This window comes from Leuresthes tenuis, unplaced genomic scaffold (assembly GCF_036924035.1).
Source record: "Leuresthes tenuis unplaced genomic scaffold, fLeuTen1.0.hap1 SCAF_22, whole genome shotgun sequence".
Classification (NCBI taxonomy): Eukaryota; Metazoa; Chordata; class Actinopteri; order Atheriniformes; family Atherinopsidae; genus Leuresthes; species Leuresthes tenuis.
The window spans coordinates 25,650,090-25,673,209 of NW_027325376.1; the positions used below are offsets into that span (position 1 = coordinate 25,650,090).

At 40.3% G+C, this 23,120-nt stretch overlaps 1 protein-coding gene across 3 annotated transcripts in view; it reads right to left on the reverse strand.

Annotated features, from left to right (window-relative positions):
* lrch4 (leucine-rich repeats and calponin homology (CH) domain containing 4) overlaps positions 1 to 18,358 on the reverse strand; it is a 47,276-nt gene extending 28,918 nt beyond the window's left edge. For 2 of the 3 annotated variants that reach the window (XM_072375833.1, XM_072375832.1), the window contains exon 1: positions 17,938 to 18,358. In XM_072375833.1, the coding sequence (XP_072231934.1) occupies positions 17,938 to 18,109 (172 nt within the window). In that variant the 5' untranslated portion in view covers positions 18,110 to 18,358. The remainder of the gene's footprint in view (positions 1 to 17,937) is intronic. The other variant, XM_072375834.1, reaches the window with a different exon arrangement.
* Between the last annotated feature and the right edge of the window lie 4,762 nt (positions 18,359 to 23,120).

Genomic DNA, 23,120 nt, shown 5'->3' on the forward strand with positions numbered 1-23,120 from the left:
AAGCAATGAAACCATTTAGAAGTTCCATTAAGTGTGAAAACTTTCAATGAGAGCAGATGAAGCAGCCTTAATGTGTGCTGGAGGATTTCAAAGGATCAGCAGAGCAGAGCAGAGCAGTGAGTCTAATTACAGGCCGTGATGGAGGAGGATCTACTTTGAACTCTTACATCACTGCTGACCCATTGAGCTCTTTTAAAGAGGAGTACTGGAACACGTGAAGAAAACAACGTCACTACATGAAACAGGTTGCAAGAATAAAGAAAATGCAGGCAGCATCATTTAGGACCTTTGCTCTGTTGTTCTAGTCTCTCACTATTACAACACTGCAACTTCCACTAATCTTTGAAGGTTTGTCACTTTTTTTAATAACACTCCTTTATCTAGACATGGAGACTGATAGTTCAGCAAAGTTATTTTCAGAAAATTACTTTGTGCACTTGGAAATGTCCAAGTGTCAGACTCAAAGCAGAGTCTGCTTAAGCAAGGGCTCCAAGATCTGTATTAACATTTTAACTCAAGAGTAATGCATTCAAAGGGGTTTACAATCACTTCAGCTTCAGAGCCTCCTTTGAGACATTACAAACAGTAAATATGCACCCACTCTTGTAGCCACAACAGCATACTTGGTGAAAATCTGTTTTTACACCCAGGTGTTACAGTCCCATCAGTGCCACACCAAGCCGCAGCTGAAAAAGCAGGCAACTACTGCATTCACACAGGACTGAAAGCCAATTAAACACTTTTACAGTGACTTCACGAGCCAGATATCAGTAAGCGTTAACTGTCACTGTGAGCTGTGTAAAAGGGGCTTATGTTCAGCACGTATACTACCAGATGAGCCATGAAGGCACACCGATTTGTGGCCCCATGCTAACCAGAGATACCAGATTTTAGAATCATGAAGATGTCTGACAAAATTAACTATACACAAGTTAAAGATGACAGTGGTTTAAATTTTAGCTACTGACTGTGGAGCTGCTGTTAAATGAACAAACCAGACTGAGAAACAGAAGCCTTGCACTTGGTTTCTCTGGGTTTGGCCCATCAATAGGAGGGTTTTTCTAAATAATTTAAACTGGAATTACAGCTTGATGATTACATGCATCTTACCTAGAAGTGTGTAAAAAAGGCTCAGAATGTTGAGTTTAAATAGTTTTGTAGGTCTGCACATCAATTTTTCAGCATAATGCTGCACAGTAGAACCCAGCTGTCGGGTGAAGAACTGTAAGACTGCCAGACCAGCAGACTAAGGTAGGAAAATGACAAGATTAGAAGCATCTGAAGCATGTGAAACCTGCACTTTTCCAGCGTGGGAGGATGAAGGAGAAAATTGTTGCAGCCTTCCTAAAATATGATCTATTCTCATACAGTAATAATAGACTGTTATAATTTCAAATGCACAAACAAGAGAAACACTGAGAATACCTTCAAGGATGCACTCAGCTGAGCATCACTGTCCCCAGTAACACTCAAGTTTTACCCCCTTAAAGCATCGTTATCTTTTTGTGTAGTTGTTCTGTACAGGTTTCAGCATCTTTACCTTCCAATGTGGTCGGGTGAAACCTTGTGAAAACAGCCTGTTTCAATAACCCCTCAACTTTTGAGTCCTTTAAACATGATATTATTTAAAAAAAGAAAACTTACTGCAATCTTTATGCATCCCTACTGCACTGACTTAGGACTCATTGTAATAACTGTTGCATAACCTGAACTGTTGGTAACCTGATTCTGTGCTTCATTTATTGTGTCAGTTTCCTACCTTTCCCCTTGCCTTGTCACGCTTACCCAAGAAAGAGGATATAAGGTTTCTAAATGCCTCGGCTGCTTTAATGGTGTGCCTGACTTCCAATAAGCATGATGATGTATTTTGTCATGAACAAAGTAGAAACAAGGAGCTGGTGAGCATTTTCTGAAGAGCCATCAAGAAATGAGAAATAGTATGATCACAAGAAAACACGTAAGCAAAGTAAATGAACCCACTGCATGCTGCAAACTAATTCCATGAGACCAAAGCAGCACACTTTAGCCTGCACAGCCCTTAATGTGACCCAGAGATTGATGAAAAGAAAAACCCTTGGGCCTCCTCGTGTTCACAGAATGAAACTCAACTCATAACACACGATGAGGTTCATAAAAAAAGAGAGAAGGGAGGGTGAAGTAAATGGGCAGATAATGCCAACAGGACAGCATGAACAAAAGAACAGCCAGAGAAAGAAGGAAGAAAACAAAGAGGCCGAGCACGAGGATGGCAAGACAACAAAAGCCCAGAGAGGAATGACTCAACTAAAAGGGATTAAATCCACAGGGCTGAAGGGACTTCTGGGAAACTACTGACTCACCCAAAGAGTAGTATGGATGGACCTCATCACACTACTTTATAGCAATATGCAACATATCAGTGTCCAAAATACTGGTGCCTTTCAGTTTTCTTTTTCTATTGCTTGTCTATTTTCTTCCAATACAGAGCAGCCACACCTCACACTGGCTTATCTAAAAAAAAGAGAAAGATCTGATGCTGTTTAGTTTTATTTCACAACGTTGCCAGTGACAACACAACCCTGTGTCTGCTGTAAGACAGGATGTGGCTGCGTTGGTTCCTGTTACAGTGGTAGTTACAGCCAGCTGATGAACAGAACTACAGACAGAAGCTCAGCACCACAGTGTGTGGGAGGGACTGTTGTACAGCTCGGCCTGACTGCTAGAACTCCATGCTGTTCTGTAGCTGACTAAGTGACGCAAATGTGCTCTGACTTTACAATCCAATCAGAAAATTACATTTAGATTTCTTTTTGGCTATCCGGAGCAGAGTGAATATTCATAGTGAAACAGACCTGCCTCAACAGGGTTCAGACCTACGACTTAAGGGTTTCCCTTTTAACCTTGTAATCAAGCTGCATCAGTGTAATAGAAAACAGGAGTTTGACAGAATCTTCTGGTTTAAATCATCAGTCTTCCAAGCCCAGGGTGAACTCTGCAAGTCAAACATTGTTTTACACAAAAAGACACAACTGATAACTGATAACAATGTCCAAGAATTTACTGCAGTCAGTGAAAGATGGTGCTGCTAAGAAAAGTCACAGTGCAGAAACAGAACTAAGTCAATCAAAGTTGCAGACCAATTTTTTTTAGCATTTCAAGATTAGAACACCATAAGAAAACAACATGTTGTTCTGATAAACAACTACGAATGCATTCTGGTTATTTGTTCTGATAAACGACTACGAATGCTTTCTGGTTATTTGTTCCGATAAACGACTACGAATGCATTCTGGTTATTTGTTCCGATAAACGACTACAAATGCATTCTGGTTATTTGTTCCGATAAACAACTACGAATGCATTCTGGTTATTTGTTCCGATAAACGACTACGAATGCATTCTGGTTATTTGTTCCGATAAACGACTACGAATGCATTCTGGTTATTTGTTCCGATAAACGACTACGAATGCATTCTGGTTATTTGTTCCGATAAACGACTACGAATGCATTCTGGTTATTTGTTCCGATAAACGACTACGAATGCATTCTGGTTATTTGTTCCGATAAACGACTACGAATGCATTCTGGTTATTTGTTCCGATAAACAACTACGAATGCATTCTGGTTATTTGTTCCGATAAACGACTACGAATGCTTTCTGGTTATTTGTTCCGATAAACGACTACGAATGCTTTCTGGTTATTTGTTCTGATAAACGACTACGAATGCTTTCTGGTTATTTGTTCTGATAAACGACTACGAATGCATTCTGGTTATTTGTTCCCGATAAACAACTACGAATGCATTCTGGTTATTTGTTCCCGATAAACGACTACGAATGCATTCTGGTTATTTGTTCCCGATAAACGACTACGAATGCATTCTGGTTATTTGTTCCCGATAAACGACTACGAATGCATTCTGGTTATTTGTTCCCGATAAACGACTACGAATGCATTCTGGTTATTTGTTCCGATAAACGACTACGAATGCATTCTGGTTATTTGTTCCGATAAACGACTACGAATGCATTCTGGTTATTTGTTCTGATAAACGACTACGAATGCATTCTGGTTATTTGTTCCCGATAAACGACTACGAATGCATTCTGGTTATTTGTTCTGATAAACGACTACGAATGCATTCTGGTTATTTGTTCTGATAAACGACTACGAATGCATTCTGGTTATTTGTTCCGATAAACGACTACGAATGCATTCTGGTTATTTGTTCTGATAAACGACTACGAATGCATTCTGGTTATTTGTTCCGATAAACGACTACGAATGCATTCTGGTTATTTGTTCTGATAAACGACTACGAATGCATTCTGGTTATTTGTTCTGATAAACGACTACGAATGCATTCTGGTTATTTGTTCCCGATAAACGACTACGAATGCATTCTGGTTATTTGTTCTGATAAACGACTACGAATGCATTCTGGTTATTTGTTCTGATAAACGACTACGAATGCATTCTGGTTATTTGTTCCGATAAACGACTACGAATGCATTCTGGTTATTTGTTCCGATAAACGACTACGAATGCATTCTGGTTATTTGTTCCGATAAACGACTACGAATGCATTCTGGTTATTTGTTCTGATAAACGACTACGAATGCATTCTGGTTATTTGTTCTGATAAACGACTACGAATGCATTCTGGTTATTTGTTCCCGATAAACGACTACGAATGCATTCTGGTTATTTGTTCTGATAAACAACTACGAATGCATTCTGGTTATTTGTTCTGATAAACGACTACGAATGCATTCTGGTTATTTGTTCTGATAAACGACTACGAATGCTTTCTGGTTATTTGTTCTGATAAACGACTACAAATGCTTTCTGGTTATTTTGGTAACAATGTCCAATAACAGCCAGAGACATGCTTTCCTTTTAATTTTATGTCTCTTGGAAAACTGCATCAAATGTATGGTTACTTTTAGTGTTAATAGTTTACTGAAAGCAAAAGTACTTCATCAAATATGATAGAGAAACATCTTAATGGGCTGTGTCTCAGTCACGACTTCTGATGCGTTAAACAGTTTGACAAAAGAAACAGAAAAACATGAATGAGATCAGCTTTATGAGGAATTTGGCTGTATACGCTTTACCGATTTTACAAAAAGATGCAAAAAGCTCAGCTTTGACAATTTAAATTTTTACTTTTTTCTCTGTGTGTCACGTAGAGGTGTAGGGATTTTCTCAAATCTAAGACTAACCTCCTTAAGAAAGTGAACAATTCTGCATCAATGCAGACCGAGAGCATAATTGAGAATGTGAGGCCTAAACTCGTATTAGAGGAAGAAACATGCAGCTCCAACATTAGTGCAATGTTTTGGATGATAGAGCAGAGGAAGACAGAACTCAGCAGAGAGTGATTTAAAAAAGAAAAAGAAAAGGTCCAAAGTGGACATGTGAAAGTAGATGAAACAGACTTTATGTCAAATCTGCCTCGTAAAAATGTATTTTAGTAAAACCGCAAATACGAACAACCACGTTAGCTGTGAAGGAACACAGCTAGCCTGACTGATCAGTCAAGAATTAGCTGGGCTGTCTGCTTTGTACTCCAACTCCGAGAGAGAAAAGACAATCACCAAATCTGTGGCAGCTCCCACAGATAAGGATCCACAGACACACTCGGTTGAAGAGAACCCAGGGTTTCAACAGCTGTTGAAGTTCTGTGAGCAGCAATATGAGTGGACGGTTTCCTCCAGAAACAACTCTACCTGCACTTTAAAGCCCAATTAAATTCCAGCTAAATCCTTCAATGAGTAAAGCTAGTCAAAGTTCAACTATATGAGATTTGTAAACTACAGAGACACACAACTCATACTAAAAATATGTACAGAACTGAGGTGGGTCACTGGTACTGACAAGACACAGCTTTTATATTAAAGAAAATGTGTCTAGTACTCCAAAGACCTACATGAAACAGAATTCAGACTCATCGGATTGAGCTATATTTCTTAACAAAAATGCAGTTATGTGCAGTCCCAATTTCATTATTGAAGGAAATCCAGATGCATCTTTAGATGTTCAGTTTAATTTATATAGTGCCGAAAACAATGCACTTCACAGACACAGTCCAAGTCGAGCCAATTATAATCCAATTCAATGCATCCATCCATTTTCTATACCCGCCTAATCCATCGGTCGGGTCACGGGGGGGCTGGAGCCTATCTCAGCTGTTATTGGGCGAGAGGCGACACACTCCAGGGCCACACAGAGACAAATGAGACAAACCACACAATTTTAAAGTCACAAATTAACCACCAGTTAACCTAACATGCATGTTTTTGCTGGAGTACCTGGAGAGAAGCCCCGCGTACACGGGGAGAACATGCAGACTCCACACAGAGTTGAACCTGGAACCCTCTCGCTGTGAGGTGACGGTGCCAACCACCACACCACCGTGCAGCCCCAATTCAATCCAATCAAACCAAATCAAATTCATTACATTTTAAATTAGTCCAATTCATACAATGAAAATTATAAAAAGTTGCATCATGACCCAAGAAGAGGGTGGAAAGAAAAAGAAAAAAAACTCCCTTTTAACAGGAAGAACTAGACTCAGTAAGGGTGGCCATGTTCCTCAACCTGCTGGGTTTGAGAGGACAGGGAGAGGGGAACACCTGGCAAAGCACCAGAACACCTGGCACTTCCCACTTTGTGCTCCAACTCCAAGGGAGAAAAGCGTGAAACAAACCAAAGAGCTCTCATGTAATGTAAGACTGACAAGAGGATGCACTGGGAGCATTTCAGCATTTAACACATAAGCCAGACCCAGCATGCTCCTGCTGGTCATTCTGAGTGCGTTTGATTTGTTTCACAGCATGATGGTGTAATAAATCAGTGATTAAAAAGATGAGGACATGTTGAAAGCAGGTTCCAAATGGACCTCAGAAATACCACAGAAGAGGACAGTCCATTAATGTCAGTGAAGTGAAAAACAAGAGCCGTCATTCTCTCAGTCACTAGCTAATGCCCCGGTGAGTCAGCTGAACAACAAAAACACCACGGAAATAAAGACTGCACTGGACTGACTATCGGTGAAGTTGAACTTCAATGAAATCAGAGACCGGTTGTTATTTGAATGGTAAACTAGTTTCACCAGTCTCTTTTATGCTTTACCAAACTGTAGAATGGCTCGTGTTCTATGGTGGGGTTTTTTTGGAAAGCCTTTAGTTTAGCCCATACTTAAAGAAACTGTTCTCCTGTGGTGAAAGACAGCAGTCAACAGAATGACAGCATGAAGGGATGTGATTCTCTCCCTACAACTGGTTTGTCACTTCTCCAGAGAATAGTTTCCTGTCAACGAGGAGGTGGGGAGTAACTGCTTTTACGATCTATTTGGACAATTAAGCCAGACCTGAGTCACATGCACTCCACCTTCGCCCTCCTTCCTCCTACACAACACCTCTCCTCTGTTTGCATCTTTCAACCTGGCTTCATTCTACTGCTTCTCTTCTATTTTCAACAGGCAGCAAGCTTTGCTTGAGCTTTATATGCAAAGCTGAGTGTGTTCATGTAAAACTAATATTTCTGAACACAAACAGAGCTCCTCGGGGAGCACAGAAAACAAGATTTGTATGTGCAGAAAAAAAAGAATTTTATGTTAAAGTATAATTATTAAAGTATCATACAGCCACATGCAGAGAACTTTATTTTTCCAAATAGACTGAACAAAGAGTTCACGTTTGCCATCTGTTTCAGAGTTGTTTTCAGCTACAAACAGATGAGGCGGACCATGGAAAAGCTAAATTCTTCCAATCACCATAACAATCACATTGATGTAGCAAAATGAGTTATGACACCAAAAAAAAGAAAAGAGAAAAAAATACAGCACAAGTTTATCATGTTTATGCACTTCTCATGTTGCCCAAATTAGAAGGCTGATTTCTGACAGATAAGATCTGCTATAAAAGCAAATACTTCATGGAGATGGTGACATACTGGCTTATGGTGACAGACCAGCAGGGCCAGCTGACGACCGAAGGTTTGTGTTGGAAACTGGAGGAGGGAAAGTTTGATACCAGAAACGTTATATTGATCAGTTTGGTACATGTTCATTTGGTACATGTTTTAAACAAATCAGACCAGTTTCCCAATATACTGCAGCAGCAAATATGGATCACCATTCATTTGTTTTTCTTCATTTCCTTAAAAAGCTTTGAACAAAGGGAATGCTCATGATGTCAGACATGTGACTGTAATGGGGTTAGAAGTTAAAACTGACTAAACCAGAAAAATAAAAGAACACTGAAATCCATGAAATGGCAAGTGTGAACGTGTCTTTCAAACTTTAGACCGCTCCTTGTTTATCAGTGCTGTTTCAGTTTTACTTGCATACAGCTTTGAGTAAAACTGCCCAAACCATGATATTACAGACAGACGAACAACGCTGCAGTCACTATTACAACAATAATATATATATATATATATATATATATATATAGTATAATACAAGTTCCACACCAAGCAGGGTAATGGACATGCATTCAGTTCTCATGAAATAGCAGACTTCGGTCATCGTTTAATCTCTGGTCATCACAAGATCCCTGTCCGCAAATTTAGTTTCCTTCAGTTCACTGATGAGTGAAAAACGTTAATAGCATTGCATAAATATGATATAAGTTACCATCTTTCTCTTAATAAAAGGTCTCTGGATTTCCTTTACTGGGTCTCTCTGCAAAATATCAAAGCAACCAGGTTGTTAATCAAAAATTGACATGACAGGAATCCTACAATTAGTCCATAGTAAGCCATATGGGCGCAAAAACTTTGCCAATCCAACCCCTCCAAGATCCCAAGCTCTCTCTATGGTATACTGACATCAGTAATTAAGCCATCTGGATACCGAACACTGTGGGAGTTCATGGATCTGCTGGGTTACATAAGACAGACAGAGCCTCGGCTTTCAGCATGCACCAAACAGTCTATTCCACACATTAGATTATTTACACATGCTCTTACAGTCATAATACTGTAAAACAGGACAAACTGGGGAACTGAGGCTGCTGAGCACAGAGCAAGAGCAATAACCAAGAAGGAAATAAAGAAAGAAGAGCCAGTCGCAGGCCTTTGAGCTGTGGCTCAAAGCATCTCTGAATTCTTGATTGTCCATGTTTTGACGTGGAGAATTTTACATGTTCAAGGAATCATTGCAAATCAGAATAATAAAAAGTTGGGTTGAATTTCAATCTTAAGTCAAGATACACTGTGATGAATATTCTAGGATATGTGTTCATGTTTATGAGAACCAAGAGTGCCCATTTACAACATGACTGAAGCAATCCCGATAAGGACTTTGCTTCCTTTCTTCCAAACAAAAAACAACAGGGGAAGTCAAATCTAGCCAAATCCCACTTTGTAGCATTTTTATTTTTTAAAAACACAGTCAACCTGAAACTGGTGACAGTGACTGATGGCTGTCAGAGGAACAAGTCCTGACCAGCAGACAACCAGCTCTCCTGAAGTCATCTTGCCAGTGCTTCTTTTAGTTAAAAAAATCCACTTGTTGTCATGGTGAGAAAAACAACTCATTCAGAATAAGCTGCTTAACCACATCCAGCTACTAAATCTAACAGGTTTTTTCTCTTAAACTACGGAAACAATTAATCCTTCATTGCCTCCACTGCTAACATTGGAGGTTAGACTTACCCTACCCCTGACCCTTAACCTCCTGAGCAGAGCCCTCGCTCACATCTGATATAACCTCTTGGCCACAGATGCATTCTGGAGCTTGCTTGCATTTTCTGTTGCACAGCAGAAGAGCAGCAACTGTGATCAGCTCAGTAAGACCTTCTCAGATCAACTCGGGTTAACATAATATCAGTTAGTTCTGAGGACCAGCTGTAAGAGAACAAGACCTGATCCAAACGACCTTAGAAAAGCTGGACTCGTACTGGCACGGGTCCCATGTCAGGTCTCAGATCCTCGTGCTCTGAGTGGACATGTGATAACCTCAACTTTCAGGTTTCATAGATGATGCAATTAATGCAAGTTTCCACCAATAAATGATGAAAAATGTAAAGTGCAAAGATCATCATATCTAACTAGTTTATTTGTTCACATGTGGAAAGAAAAGTACATTTTCTCAGAGCAGTTGAAGTACCGGTAGTTTTTCTTGTGGTTGAGCAGATCTATTCTTGCTCCTATACTGATATCAGTCTAAAAGACAAAACTCTGTCTCTACTAGCAGCACTTAAAATCACATTTCCAAATGCTTTTCATTCCGGTTTTTACTTTTTGCCATACTCATCCTCTTAACTTTCACCTGCATCCCATACAAAAGGCCATCACAGATAAAAATAGCATGATTTACATGACCAGAAACAGATGTGGTATAAAAACTACACAGACTTGGTTCACATATGCATGTACAAAAAATAAATAACACCCCTACAGCTCACAGCTGTTTATTTCTAGCTGTCTCATAAAGCTTTCAATCATCTGGTAACTGGCTGGGACATCTTTGTGACCCGAGCCTGCTTACTACCATTTAACTCCAGGCTCTGTAAGCTATGGAACAAGGCGTGGAGAAGACCTGCGTCTCGAACAGGCTCCAGACCTGTGCCATGTCTGGCAGACTGGTAGTGTGTCCTCCTAATCTGTTTCTCTGGCCTTTTCTCTGGTTACCACCCGTGGGACTGAGAAGGGATTCCCCCTCCACAACAGCTGCTGCGCTTTGAGACAGAAAGCACACCAGCGGGTTTCAGACAGAAACATGTGACCAGATAAACCAGGAAAAAAACGACACTAAGAATCATCACCGAGCACTGTGCATGTCTTATTTACCCTCGACTGACATGAATAACTGATTTTTGAGCCTTTTTAAGGGTCATAATGCATGAAGACGTGCAAGTGCAACAACAGAAAAACTTCTTTCTCCAATTCTACCAGGCAGGCTTTTATTGACTTGCACTAAATACTTGTAAAGTCTTTATCAGTTGGTGAATGAATCCTTCCAAATATCCACAACACACAATTTGGTCTATTACAGCTAATGGAAACAGATCAATCTGGAATTTTATTTCCTTTGACATTTACAAGAAAAGTCTTTTAAATAATTCTCATGATGACCAGCTGGAAGCATACAGGCTAACAGGAGAGGACGAGGGGCAAAGCAGTGAAGATACACAGAAGACAGACAAAGCAGAAGTGAATACTGCATGAACAGGCAGCCCACATCCGCTGAACAGAGGAAATTAAGCACACACACACACTGCACCAACACGTATGCGCAGTGTCATTTACACAGATGACATGGAACAGATGTAAACAACTGACGGAGAAGTCTACATCCTTCAAACCACACACACGTGTCACACTCAGCCCCTACCAAACTCCAGTGTAATTTGGTTGTTTCAAGTCGTTAGCAGCAGACTAAAATCAGGGCTTAAGTGTGTATTTACAGCATCATCTTTAAAAACTTTAAATCAATTCAACCAAAACTTGACTGACATAGTCTTTCATGTGAGCAATGTTACTTGAAGTGCTTCATTCCTGCCTGTAATATGGTCAGATTACAGCAAGATGAAAGTCCTTCAACAGACTGATGGACAGGAAGTCTAACTAGCTTTCCAAACATTAAAACTCACTCAGATATTTATGAGCAGGAAGATATAATACAACGCAGAGTCTACGGTCATGCAGCTCTGTGAAGCATGGCAGCTGCAGGAATTAAATGCTAGCAACATTTTAGCAATGCTAAAATGCAAAAGCAACCAGGAGGCAAGGAGGGAGGAGAAAGTACGCAGAAGCCATCAGCAGCATTCGACTAACCTATGATTTTTTTGGTTTTAAAACAGCATCATTTTAATATCATGTTAACCACTACCAAATACCATGAGCATATTAAGTGTTACAGAGTGCAGGTGGAAATAACAGGTACAATTGGTGAGGCACAACTCAAGGTAATGATGTTTTAGGAGGACTGCTCCTCTCCCTTGGTTACAGGCTTTGTATGGTAACCAAGCTGCATCCTGCATGTTTTCTACCTCTGCACCCGAATGAACTCTAGCCTCAGTGACACTGTTCCTATCCCACCATCCACAGCCATCTCCACATGCATGTGCATTGTCAAAGGAGCTGTTTAACAACCTGGGAAATATGCAATGGGCTCTCAAAGAAAAATATGAAAAGACAGACTTTAATACCAGGTTTTGCAAAGGAATTGGTTCACAATTTTGTCCCAATGTAGCTCCATCTGTCACACCAAAAAGAAGAAATTTGACCATTATCGACTGTCTCAGTCCTTTTGAAAAGCCTGACTTTTGGACAGCAGGGAATGAACCCATATTTAGGATTTCTTTTTCACCGTTTTGAGTTTTTTGTGTACACTGTGGATTGTGACCGCGATGAGGGGGCTACTGCTATCACGGCCTTTGAGCTGCTCACGAAACAATGAAGTCACTACAAGTTGAACAGTAAAACATAATTGTTTTCAGAATTAGAAAAATAATATTTTGGCCATGAAATAATCAAACCCTTTTAAATTCATCCTAACAATGAAGAGTGGGAAAAAAAAGGCATGACTTGGAAATATGCCTTCCTTACGCACGCACACACACACACACATCCCTCCCTCTTGCTCTCACTCATTATTTCTCCAAGTCAGCTGCTGGGCTTTTCAGTTGTGGTATGGTGTGTGTGTGTGTGTGTGTGTGTGTGTGTGTGTGTGTGTGTGTGTGTCTGACCAGTTCCCCTTCTGTTCTAAACAACCGGCTTTTATCGCTCACATCCTCCTGCTGTCATAGATGACTGGAAGACAGTTTATTTTATACTTTTATAAATATAGTATGTTAGGTCATCGGTAGTTGTGTCAGTTAGACAAACTTATTCAGGTTTGTACGATGGACTGCAAACATTTTGTAGTAGCTAGCCGGTTGCCCCTTAGCACATATAATGTTAGCGACCTCTGTTTATGTTGGACATTTTTTGTCATACACATGTAATGTTTTCTGAACAGTGTCTTATGTGTAATTAGGGTGTGGGAATTTCTCCAAAGATTCCATTTGGAATGTCCTTCTGAAAACCTTCATAGAGAGCTAAGTTAGCTAATCATATCACCCTTCCCCCTCCATCCCAAAAAAAGAATTAGGACACCTAACCCTTGCCATTAAGGCATACAACTAAGAGATAGTGCTAAATTATATGGGAAAAGAATGAAGTAAGATTGGGACTAAGCCTTAGGTTTTATCTCTATTGAGATTGTAAACTGCCGATCAGTAGGTGAAAAAGCCAACTACCAGTTATTTCATTTGCTTGTGAACAATAATAATTGATTTAAATTCATACCAGCACCAAATATATCCTATTTGAAAAGCTTCGATCCCAGACCAATCATATCACCTCTTGAAAATCCACAGAGGCAGCAAAAAAAGTGTTTGCACCCAAGGATATTGCAAGAATACTCACGCCTGTGAATCCACAAGGTGCACAACATACAATGGTTGGGCTTTGTTCTCTTTGGCTCTGAGCTACCAGAACACACTAAAGAGGAGGCATGCCAAGTCTCCATTTTGTGTGTGTGAGTGTGTGTGTATGTGAACCTTTGACCTTCCTGAGGGATGCTGCTCCTATTAGGGATGGGGGCTGAGGTTGCAATAAACACTGCTGGGCCTTAAAGCCCCTTCTTATCCCCGCTCAGCCATCACATCTATTTCTTTCTGCTTCACAACAAAGTTTTGTTTGCACCCTCTCAGAGACAGTTCTCTCCAAACAAGTTAAGCTGCATGTTTGTTGGTGTAAATGTGCCTGAAATAGGCCAGCATAAACCTGCAATGAGCAGCAAATGGGGAAAAATCATTTCCAATTGGATTGTGTAAGTATCAGCACTTCAAAATTATGCTGAGTGGACAGTGAATCTTCCAACTAGTCCCCATAGAAGCTTTAACCAATATCTGGTATTGGGACAACTGATATAAACAAACATAATTAATTCTACAATCACACAGTAAAAAATAAAAAAGGGGCAGCGGGGCCAGTCAATTATTTGATTGTGGTGGGAAAATAGCTCTTCTGCTGCCGTATGCTTTGCAAGTTAACATGTGGGTGTGGCCTCTACATTCAGGGAACAACACCAGTCACAGTGACACTATCACTGGTGTTCCACACATCTGGGGGTTCAGGAAACTGCTGTCATATTAACTTTTCTCTCGGACTTAAACCTAATCACGGCATGTACGGGCATGAAGCGATGCAGTTTGTCCCGCTTTACGCACAGCTGAAATTTGTCCCAGGTGAAATCAAATTCCTGAACCCAGCTTCCAAATATTCTCAGTGATTCTCATTACTTTTAAGAAACTCTTTCTAACATCTTCAAGAAAAGTCTCAGGTTTGCTTGGAATGCATCTAAAGTATCTTCCCATTGTAGCTTAACATGGGGATTAGCACAAATCTTACTTGACGAGATCCAACCTGACAGCTACCAGTCAGTTAGTTGAATCAGCAGCACAAGTGTCACCTCCCACTCTGACACACACAGAAACAGACAGTGTGGGGCAGAGCTCAGCCATGATATGATGTCTGTGTGAGTAGTCATAACTACCAGGTATCTCAGAGAAATTGAGAGCACCTCATTGCTTAAAAAGATAGCCTGATAGGTGGTTCAAAAACATGTATTCAAGAATGAGTGTCTACAATTGTCCTTGCAGAGGAGCACGGCCCTAAAATTACAGCTGAACAAATAACAAGTGAGTCACTGTGAGCCAGTGCAAGTTCAACACAGCAAATGACTTCTAGCAAGTTCAACACAGCTCGGCTTTCTTTGTGTTGCTGGCTCAAACCACAGAAAGTGTGCAATGCGACGACAATTATGATCTTTCTTTGGCAGTTCAATCTTTCCACAATCACAGTCTGTGTGTGCTCGCATAAAAGGGGCCCGAATCATGCAAGACTTGACCAATATACCAATTAACGGCTAATCAGGGCATAGGAGGACCAGGATGTCTGAATGTAGAGAGCAAAATAAATCTGCAACTACTGTGAGAAGAGAGGAATGCTGTTTGTTAACTGTGTAAAGTTTATACAGTTTACCTGTATGTCATTAAATAAAGCGTTTAAACTTTTAACCTGACACCCAAGAAGTGCTTATCTCAGACAATGTCCCATAGAAAGAGGACAATGACAACTATATCCATCCATTTTCTATACCCGCTTAATCCAATTTAGGGTCGTGGGGGAACTGGAGCCTATCCCAGCTGTCATTGGGCGAGAGGCGGGTACACCCTGGACAGGTCGCCAGTCCATCACAGGGCAATGACAACTATCTGCTCTTTCAATGTCATTTTGCTGTCTGGTATATCATCATAAACTGCTCCACAGCAGGTTATGTATTCAGATTATGTTACCATGGTAATCTGGCCAGGTTAAATGGAGCCACCTTTGTTACACAGATAACTAAGACTCAACATACATGGCTGGGACATTAAGACCTCAGGTGGGGAATAAACAAAAAGATTCCAAAAAGTGATTCCACCTAAGGATTTTGCCTTGGGAGAATGTTTTATCTCCATGCAAACTACTTCATTTAAAAGACAAAATAAATCCAACAATCAACAAAATCCAAGATTTACAGAGATCAATTGAGACTAAAAGTACAGATGTACCTGCTTTTGTGGGGCTTCAGACTGCTTAAGAAACATAAATGTCTGACAGAATCTTTGATTCCTTAAAGTTCCGAGAAAAATGACAAATTTCTTCAGTTTCGAAGAACTAAACTGATATTAGCGGACTGTAATGACACAACACTGACTGGATCCTGCTTAAGAGGATTTGTTTTTGTGTCAATTATGATACAAATCATTTAAAAGCTAAACTGGAAAACAAAAAGGCATTAACAACAGTTAAATACTGTACATTCAATAACCCATCCCAAAAGAATACTGACGCTCTAACGGTCAGCTGAGGCAAGACATTGCTGCTCCTATAAATGCATGCAAAAGTCCTTTTCCAAGACAAAATGAGGGAAAAGAAAAGATCTCACAAATATGGCAACCATCAGCCTGTTTTTTTAAACCAACTTTAAATAGTTAATGGGGGCTAAAAAAACAAAGACCCGAGTTACTTCAGGATCAGAACCACTTCAACGGAAAAAAAAACAAACAAGCAATAGTTCTACGGGAGCTAAGAGAAAAGGAGCTCTAATCTACACTGACGTGTCGGAGCGGCAGCCTATAAAAAGCACAACAAAATAACACGAATGAGGCCTTACATGCAAATGACCTCAGACCTTATTGCTGTGGGGACTCTATAGAAATCAGATTGATAGCCTTAGTTTTGGATTTTTGCCTCCCACAGGACCACAGCACATACAGCTAAAACGTGACCACCCCCCCCCCGCACACCTGTTTTACCATAGCGTTGAAGTAGAGCACGCAAATACCTGAAAATATATTCACTTTTACAAAACCACAATTGTTCTGAAAACTCTCAGTCAAACATCTCACATGAAGAAAGATATATTCAGATTTGACATAATTCTTCTTTAGTTCTCAGCAACTCCTGCGAGACCCATGAAACAAACAAATGAAGAAATAAATGGCACTCAACGATCTCCTCATGCACCATACAAACCAAAAAGGATTTCATCTTGCAAGACATGGCCAGCCCAAAGCATTTCAGTAACCAGGCACGAGTTAAAACCATGATGACATGACTTTGACTGCCTGAGTGGTTCCTCCAGGCCCACTAAAGCCTTTTTTTGTAACCTATCCAATCCAACTCATGATGAGCAGATCATGCACTACAATGCATTATCATCTCCAATTAACTGTAATGTGCACTATTATTAAATCTTTGACTGCCTTGCAAGCTAGATCACAGTTTATCAAAGCATTCACACTTGGATAAACACAACCAAATGGAGTGGTAAAACCATAGGTATGAGATGCTGTATATTCATCACCGCCACACTCATTAAGGTCAGGTTGCCACACTGGCAAGTGTCTGTGCCTGTTTGTGAGTGCTAAGGCCTTCTCGTCCCACTGGGTCTAGACCTGCTTTGTTATTAGCAGATGGTCATAATTACTAATGCACACAAAGCAGCAGCAGAACACAGAGGGAGTAGTTTTAAATAACTACACTGCCAGACCTGAAAAGGGGATAACACTCTACTCGGCAAGGTGACGTAGGTTCAAGGTAGTTCCCCTTAATCCACACCATCATCCACCCATCCAGTTTAGTGCTGTAGTCATCAGTGGCACCCCATAATGTCCTGGGTAATCTAAGGCAGACACATGCAGGGAGAGCCAACTCCAGGCTGATAAGTAAGGCTGCCATGGTGTCAACAGGCTCGTCACTCAAAACAAAACCAGAAAGAAAGAATTAAAAAGAAGTTTAAGAAAAAAAATAGTCCAAGCTACGCTGATGTTTAACAGAGTAAATCAGAAGCAAAGACAGAAGAACAGGCCAATGCAGGGGATGTCTCACTAAGAGGAAGAGGAACTCACAAGTCAGTTTTTTTCTTTCATCTCCTTTTGTTTAGTTATTTTAAGAGACACGAATTCCTTAATAGCTAACAGCATGTGGTTCAACAAAGGGAGATAACGCCATACAAATGTACTCTTTAATAAAGTCCTCCAGAAAAACAATGTTAAACTCTTTAAACTGTGTGCTAGCAGCACCGCTAAGCCTCCCCTGGAGCTCGGACGGAGATGAGCCAGTTTCACTTACTAAGTTAAGCTGCTGTTAAACTGAATATACGTGTCAAAACAAGAGGCATGTCCAAGAGATGAGAAATAAGTCTACGTTCTATTTTCATACCAATACAGCTATTGAGACCAAAACCAAACGGCGGAGTTATTTGAAAGAGTCTTGCGCAACACAGCAGGGTTGAAAGAGGATGTGCCTTCCCCGTTAGAAGAAAGAAGCAGGTGGTGATAAAACAAAAGGCGGTTCGCTGATATTTCTTTCGAAGTTAAGAATACGAGAGAAAGGCGAACCGACCTGCATGTGTAATGTCGGACAGGTCGTAGTTCCTGGCGCTGCGGGGAAACTCCTTCAGTTTTCGGTTGGACAAGTTGAGAGCTCCGCTCGCGGCAGCCTCCTCCAGAGCCTTCTCTACGCTCCGGCTGGCCGCTACTGTGGCCGGCAGCTGGGCTCCATCCCCAGCAGCCATCAAACGAGCAGGTCTACCTCCTCTTCTACTTTGCCTGACGCGCCCGCTTCACTTTCATACCCCGTTGGTCCGTGTAAACTCCAAACCGAGTGTTCTTCTTGTAAACTTCTTTCAAAGTACTAAACTAAAGCCAAGGAAAATTTGGTGGCGACAGAGTTTCAATTTATCGCTCACACAGCAAGAGCAATTGGTCCCACTATTGAGTCCGAGCGGCACAAGCTGTCAATCTTTCAGGAAGTAGCATCGAGTTAGAACATTTAGCAACAATGTTCTGCCAGACTGCCTTTTCCTTCCAAATAAAAGCGCAAGCCCTACTCAATATTACAAGCGTTTTCCTTCATCCCGTTATTCGGAGGCGTGACCACAAATGTCCATGAACCGTGTTAGTGAGAGAATATTGATTTATTAACAGTGATTTATGATAATAAAGGAGCTTCTTGATGTTCTCACAGTATTTCTAGATCATTTATTTAATCTCTGCACTGTTGTTTCTGGTAGCGTCAGGAAAGCAGTGACGTATTTAGAACTTTATACTACCAATTAAAACATTTCCTTTCTTATTGAACAAATAATATATTGCTTTAAATAAAATCAGCAAACATTTGAATAAATCAACAAAAGATCAACACAGCTTTGTGGATGTGTTCTGCATAAACTGAACTTTGTGTAGCAAAGGATGTTGTGCTTATCTTTAACTTGAAAAAGTAGATGGACTCCTAATTTTGATGGAAACAACTAGAAAAGCTGGAGAAAGTCGATCGAACCTAATTCTTAATGGATGATGTTTCTTGCAGTGCGATATTTACTTTGATCTCACACGTGAATGTGAATCATGCCGCTTAATTTGGGTTTTATTTTGATAGTTTCAACCGGAAAAGGAGTGATGGCATGACTTATTCTACCTGCTTTCCACGTTTTGGTCTCGGAAGGGTGCAGCCAGCGCGAGGGTACAAGGAGGGGTGGGCGTTGCCACAATGAATATTTTGCGTGATACGTATGGGGGCGGGGCATGAGCTTGATTTGGAGTTCTAATGTTTGTTTAGATGCATTAACTACACCTAAAGCTGTGGGCATAAGCAGGTAGAAGCCAGGTGATCTAGTTTTTATGAGCTGTTTTTTAAAGTGTGGCGAGTCCAGTGTTTTCAATTGTGCCTGAACGCACACGTGTCTCAACCTTTATAGATGTGCAAATGCAGCATCAGCAGGACTACATTGTCCCCTCATGGCTCTCCTGAGGCTTATACCCCTTATTCTTATTCCCCCATTCTTTCAGGAACAGATGACTCCCCCTCTGCACGCCACGCAACCACACACACAAAGAAAAACGCATTGTTGTTCCTCTATATTTTTAAGGACTCACCATTGCTATAATGTATTCCATAGCCCATCACCCAACTGCACACCAAAACCTAACCTTTATCTAACCCTATGGGGCTAAACTATGGGCTTAAATTTGTCTAAAAAATAACTACAAATGCACAGAGGGTGATCTACAAATATGCCTTGAGTTGCACACGGGTTTTGCTATCCACAAATACAAATTTCCTATTTGCAACTTGTGTGTTGGTTTTTACAAATATGTGTATTTGTAAATATATAATTTTCCATTTGTAAAACAAAAAGCCATTTGTGAAACTGAACATTCTGTTTGTGAATCCTGACTCAGCATTTGTGGATCACCAATCACACGTTCTTATTTTTGAGACCTTGATCTGCACATGTATACTAGGGTCACGGTTATTGTATTCAGACCCCATGAAAATGAAAACACAACAGAGAGAAAACTCTTTTCGTCACTTTCGATGACACTGGACATCCCACTAATTTACATCTGTTTAAAGGAGATAGTAGAATTCTTACTAGCATTTGCCCAACATTTACATGAATCTAAACTAATCTTAAAGCAAACTCTCGCCCTAAAATGATGTAATTCACCTCATGAAGACTTTTCAACTCTCTACTTTATTACTCTGTAAACAGTTAACTGTTTACCTTTATGACTAATAAAGGTGCAAACACACTTTTGCTTCCCTCAGATTAGTTACTCACTCTTAAGATCATTTATGATCTTTGTGTCTAAACAAAGTTCCCACAATCTAACCAACAATTTCACAGTGAATATAATATTTTACATAATGTAGACAAGCTTTGTGTCCCCCACAGACTAAAAAAGAAATAATCCTCCACTTTAACAGTGCAGACTGTTCATGTCCTCATAGCATAACTAATAAAGGTGCAAACACACATACTCACACTTCTGCATTAGCATTATCCCCTCCCCTCTATTCACTATCCATCTTTCTCTTTAGCCCTTGTTTCCTCCCACCCTCTGCAGAGTCCCATTGGACCATCTGTCAAAGTCCTGTTGGACTAGACTTCCAGCTGCAAGCAGAATAGCTGTGTGTGTATGTCCGCATTGGGGGTGGGTAGGGCTTTTCATTTTGTGCACTTGTAAACTCCATTAACAGCTACTGTTTAACCCATTCTATCGACTGTTCTTGTATGAGAATATGATTAACTTTGTAATGTCTCCTACACCCAGTGTGCATGTTGTACTATTGTGCATCAAATAAATCTTTAAAATCTACAGAATAGCTTTAGAGTGAGATGTATGCTTTGTCTGTGAAAGCTGACACTGGACAGTTTGAAAACTTAACATGTCGTCAAATACATTTACAGATACACAGGCTTTGTGTTTATTTTTTTTCCATAGGTAATCTAACTGGTAACAGAGGAAACTTGCTCTATTTATTCATGTCCACAGACGTGATTTTTGCTGCTTTTATGTAGCCTCAAACAAAATGTGTTGGACACACAAAACAGACATCCTACCAACAAACGTGACTTTGAAAGTCATGCTGTTTGGCACAAACAAAATACAGGACTCATGTCAGCACAACAGTGTATTTGTGTTCATTGTTTCTGAATTTACGTAACCACAGGCATCTGAGATCATTTGCACCTGTTTTTGGACACTGAAACTACATTTTTGGAAAACACCTTCCAGGGTGAAGATTTTCCCTCGTTCTGACCATAACATCTATATCTGGACTGAAAAAAAATCAGTTTTTTAGTTTGTGATGTACTGTAACTCTCTGGCTATATTGAAGAATGGTGGCATCATGAAGTACGCTGCTACCAAAAGCAACACTCCTACAACAGAAGCCAATCCTAACGTCACCGGTTCTGTTCTGCTTCTACCCTGTACTGGAGAGCAGGAAACTGTTGTGAGGTCAGCCAGTCCTGTCAAAAAAAGTTGCATGCACACTGTACTTAGCTTCAATTGTACGTGTCATGTGGCCAAAGTTTTTTGTAAACATTGCTGTGTGGACAGGATTTTGTGATTCATGCTCACCTGGTAAACCACCCAGTTTGCCTGGACAGCAAACGCACCAAAAATCTGAGACTGTGCCTGCGGTTATTGTTGACTGAGCTTGTGCCAGGAAAGCAAACAGGGCATTCACGTATTGCATGTTTGTACTGTATTTCATACCTTCAGTTCTGTTCTTGAGAAGTGGTTAAAAGAAATGATTTTTTCTTTTTGATTGTTCATGTTATCCACAGTTGGGACAGTGCAGCTTTTACCACTTTGTAATGCTGCTGTTCTTTCTCATTACACTGAAAAGACGTTCTGGTTACTAATACTATTATTATCATTTTGTCCCATTCTTCATCCAAACACATCTTTAGGTGTGCAACAGTGTGGAGTTGTGATTGTTGCATTTTTCCATTTCAATATTCTCCAACACTCTCTGTTGGGGCACTGTCTTGTTGAAAACTGCAAGGACGCTCCTGGAAAAGATGTGGTCTTGAAGGCAGTATATGTTGCACTATATGCTTCCATCACCAAAGTGGAAATTAGCTTTATCAAGTGCACTCATACAATCCCATACCATCGAAGAGCCTGGCTTTTGGTCTTGTTGCTGATAACAGTCTGGATGCTCCTTTTAGTCTTTGGTCCGGAGCACACAGCGTCCATTTCTTGGTCTGACCACAATACATGTTTCCACTGTGTGACGGTCCATCCAAGATGCCTCCGAGCCCAGAGAAGTGGATGTTGCCTCTGGATAAGCTTAACATATAGCTTCTTTCTTGCACATAAAATTTAAGGTGGCATTTGTGAATATAACTGTATTGTGGTGCTTGACAAAAGTTCCCACAGTTGTCAGTTGCCTGTGGGGTTAGATCAGCTGCTGATAACTGACAGTTCGTTCATCAGTGCTGTCTGAGGGATCAGAAATTACAGGGTGACCAGCTTAGGCTTGCATCCTTGACCTTTACAAACAAAAATGCCTCCAGATTAATTACATTTTTTTTAACAGTAAGTTGTTGTTTTTAATGGTAAATCCTCATAAGTGACTCAGATCAGAATTTCTTGAGTTTACAACAAAATATGAATGTAACACTCCCCCTCCCCCTTTTTTAATATTAAACAATCAGTATCTGAGGTTGTTACTGAATTCTTTTTACAGACCTATGGCAGAGTAATCCAGTCTCCAGCACTCTGCTATATTTTCCCACCAAATATTTTTTCCCCTTTTTGCTTCCACTTGATTCCCAACAGAAGAAATGACATCACAGCTTCTCACGCTCTTTGTCCATCCCCTCTTCCTGTGATCCCCCCTCCTCCCCTTTCTTTCTCTTGCTGTTTCCCATGTGACTTGTGGTGACGCTGACTATTGAACACCCATCTCTGTCTCAGGTGCAGACAGATGGGAAAAACCACTAATCCTCTCTCAATTTAAGAGACTGAGGCTTCATACACTGCACTGTCTGCTGTTATGTTATAAAGGTATTTAATTCAAATTACAGTTTAGCCATCTCAAACGGAAGTGGCTAAAACCCAGACACTAACATTAAAATACTGTTAGTCCAGCTGTGGACAGCAAAAAGCAAATCAGAGATCCTTACATACGACTTAGAAGAATTGTTCAAAATTGCTTATAATTTGAAGAATTAATCTCTAAACATAAACACAAATACTTTATCATGTTTAATTTTTGTTCTCCGA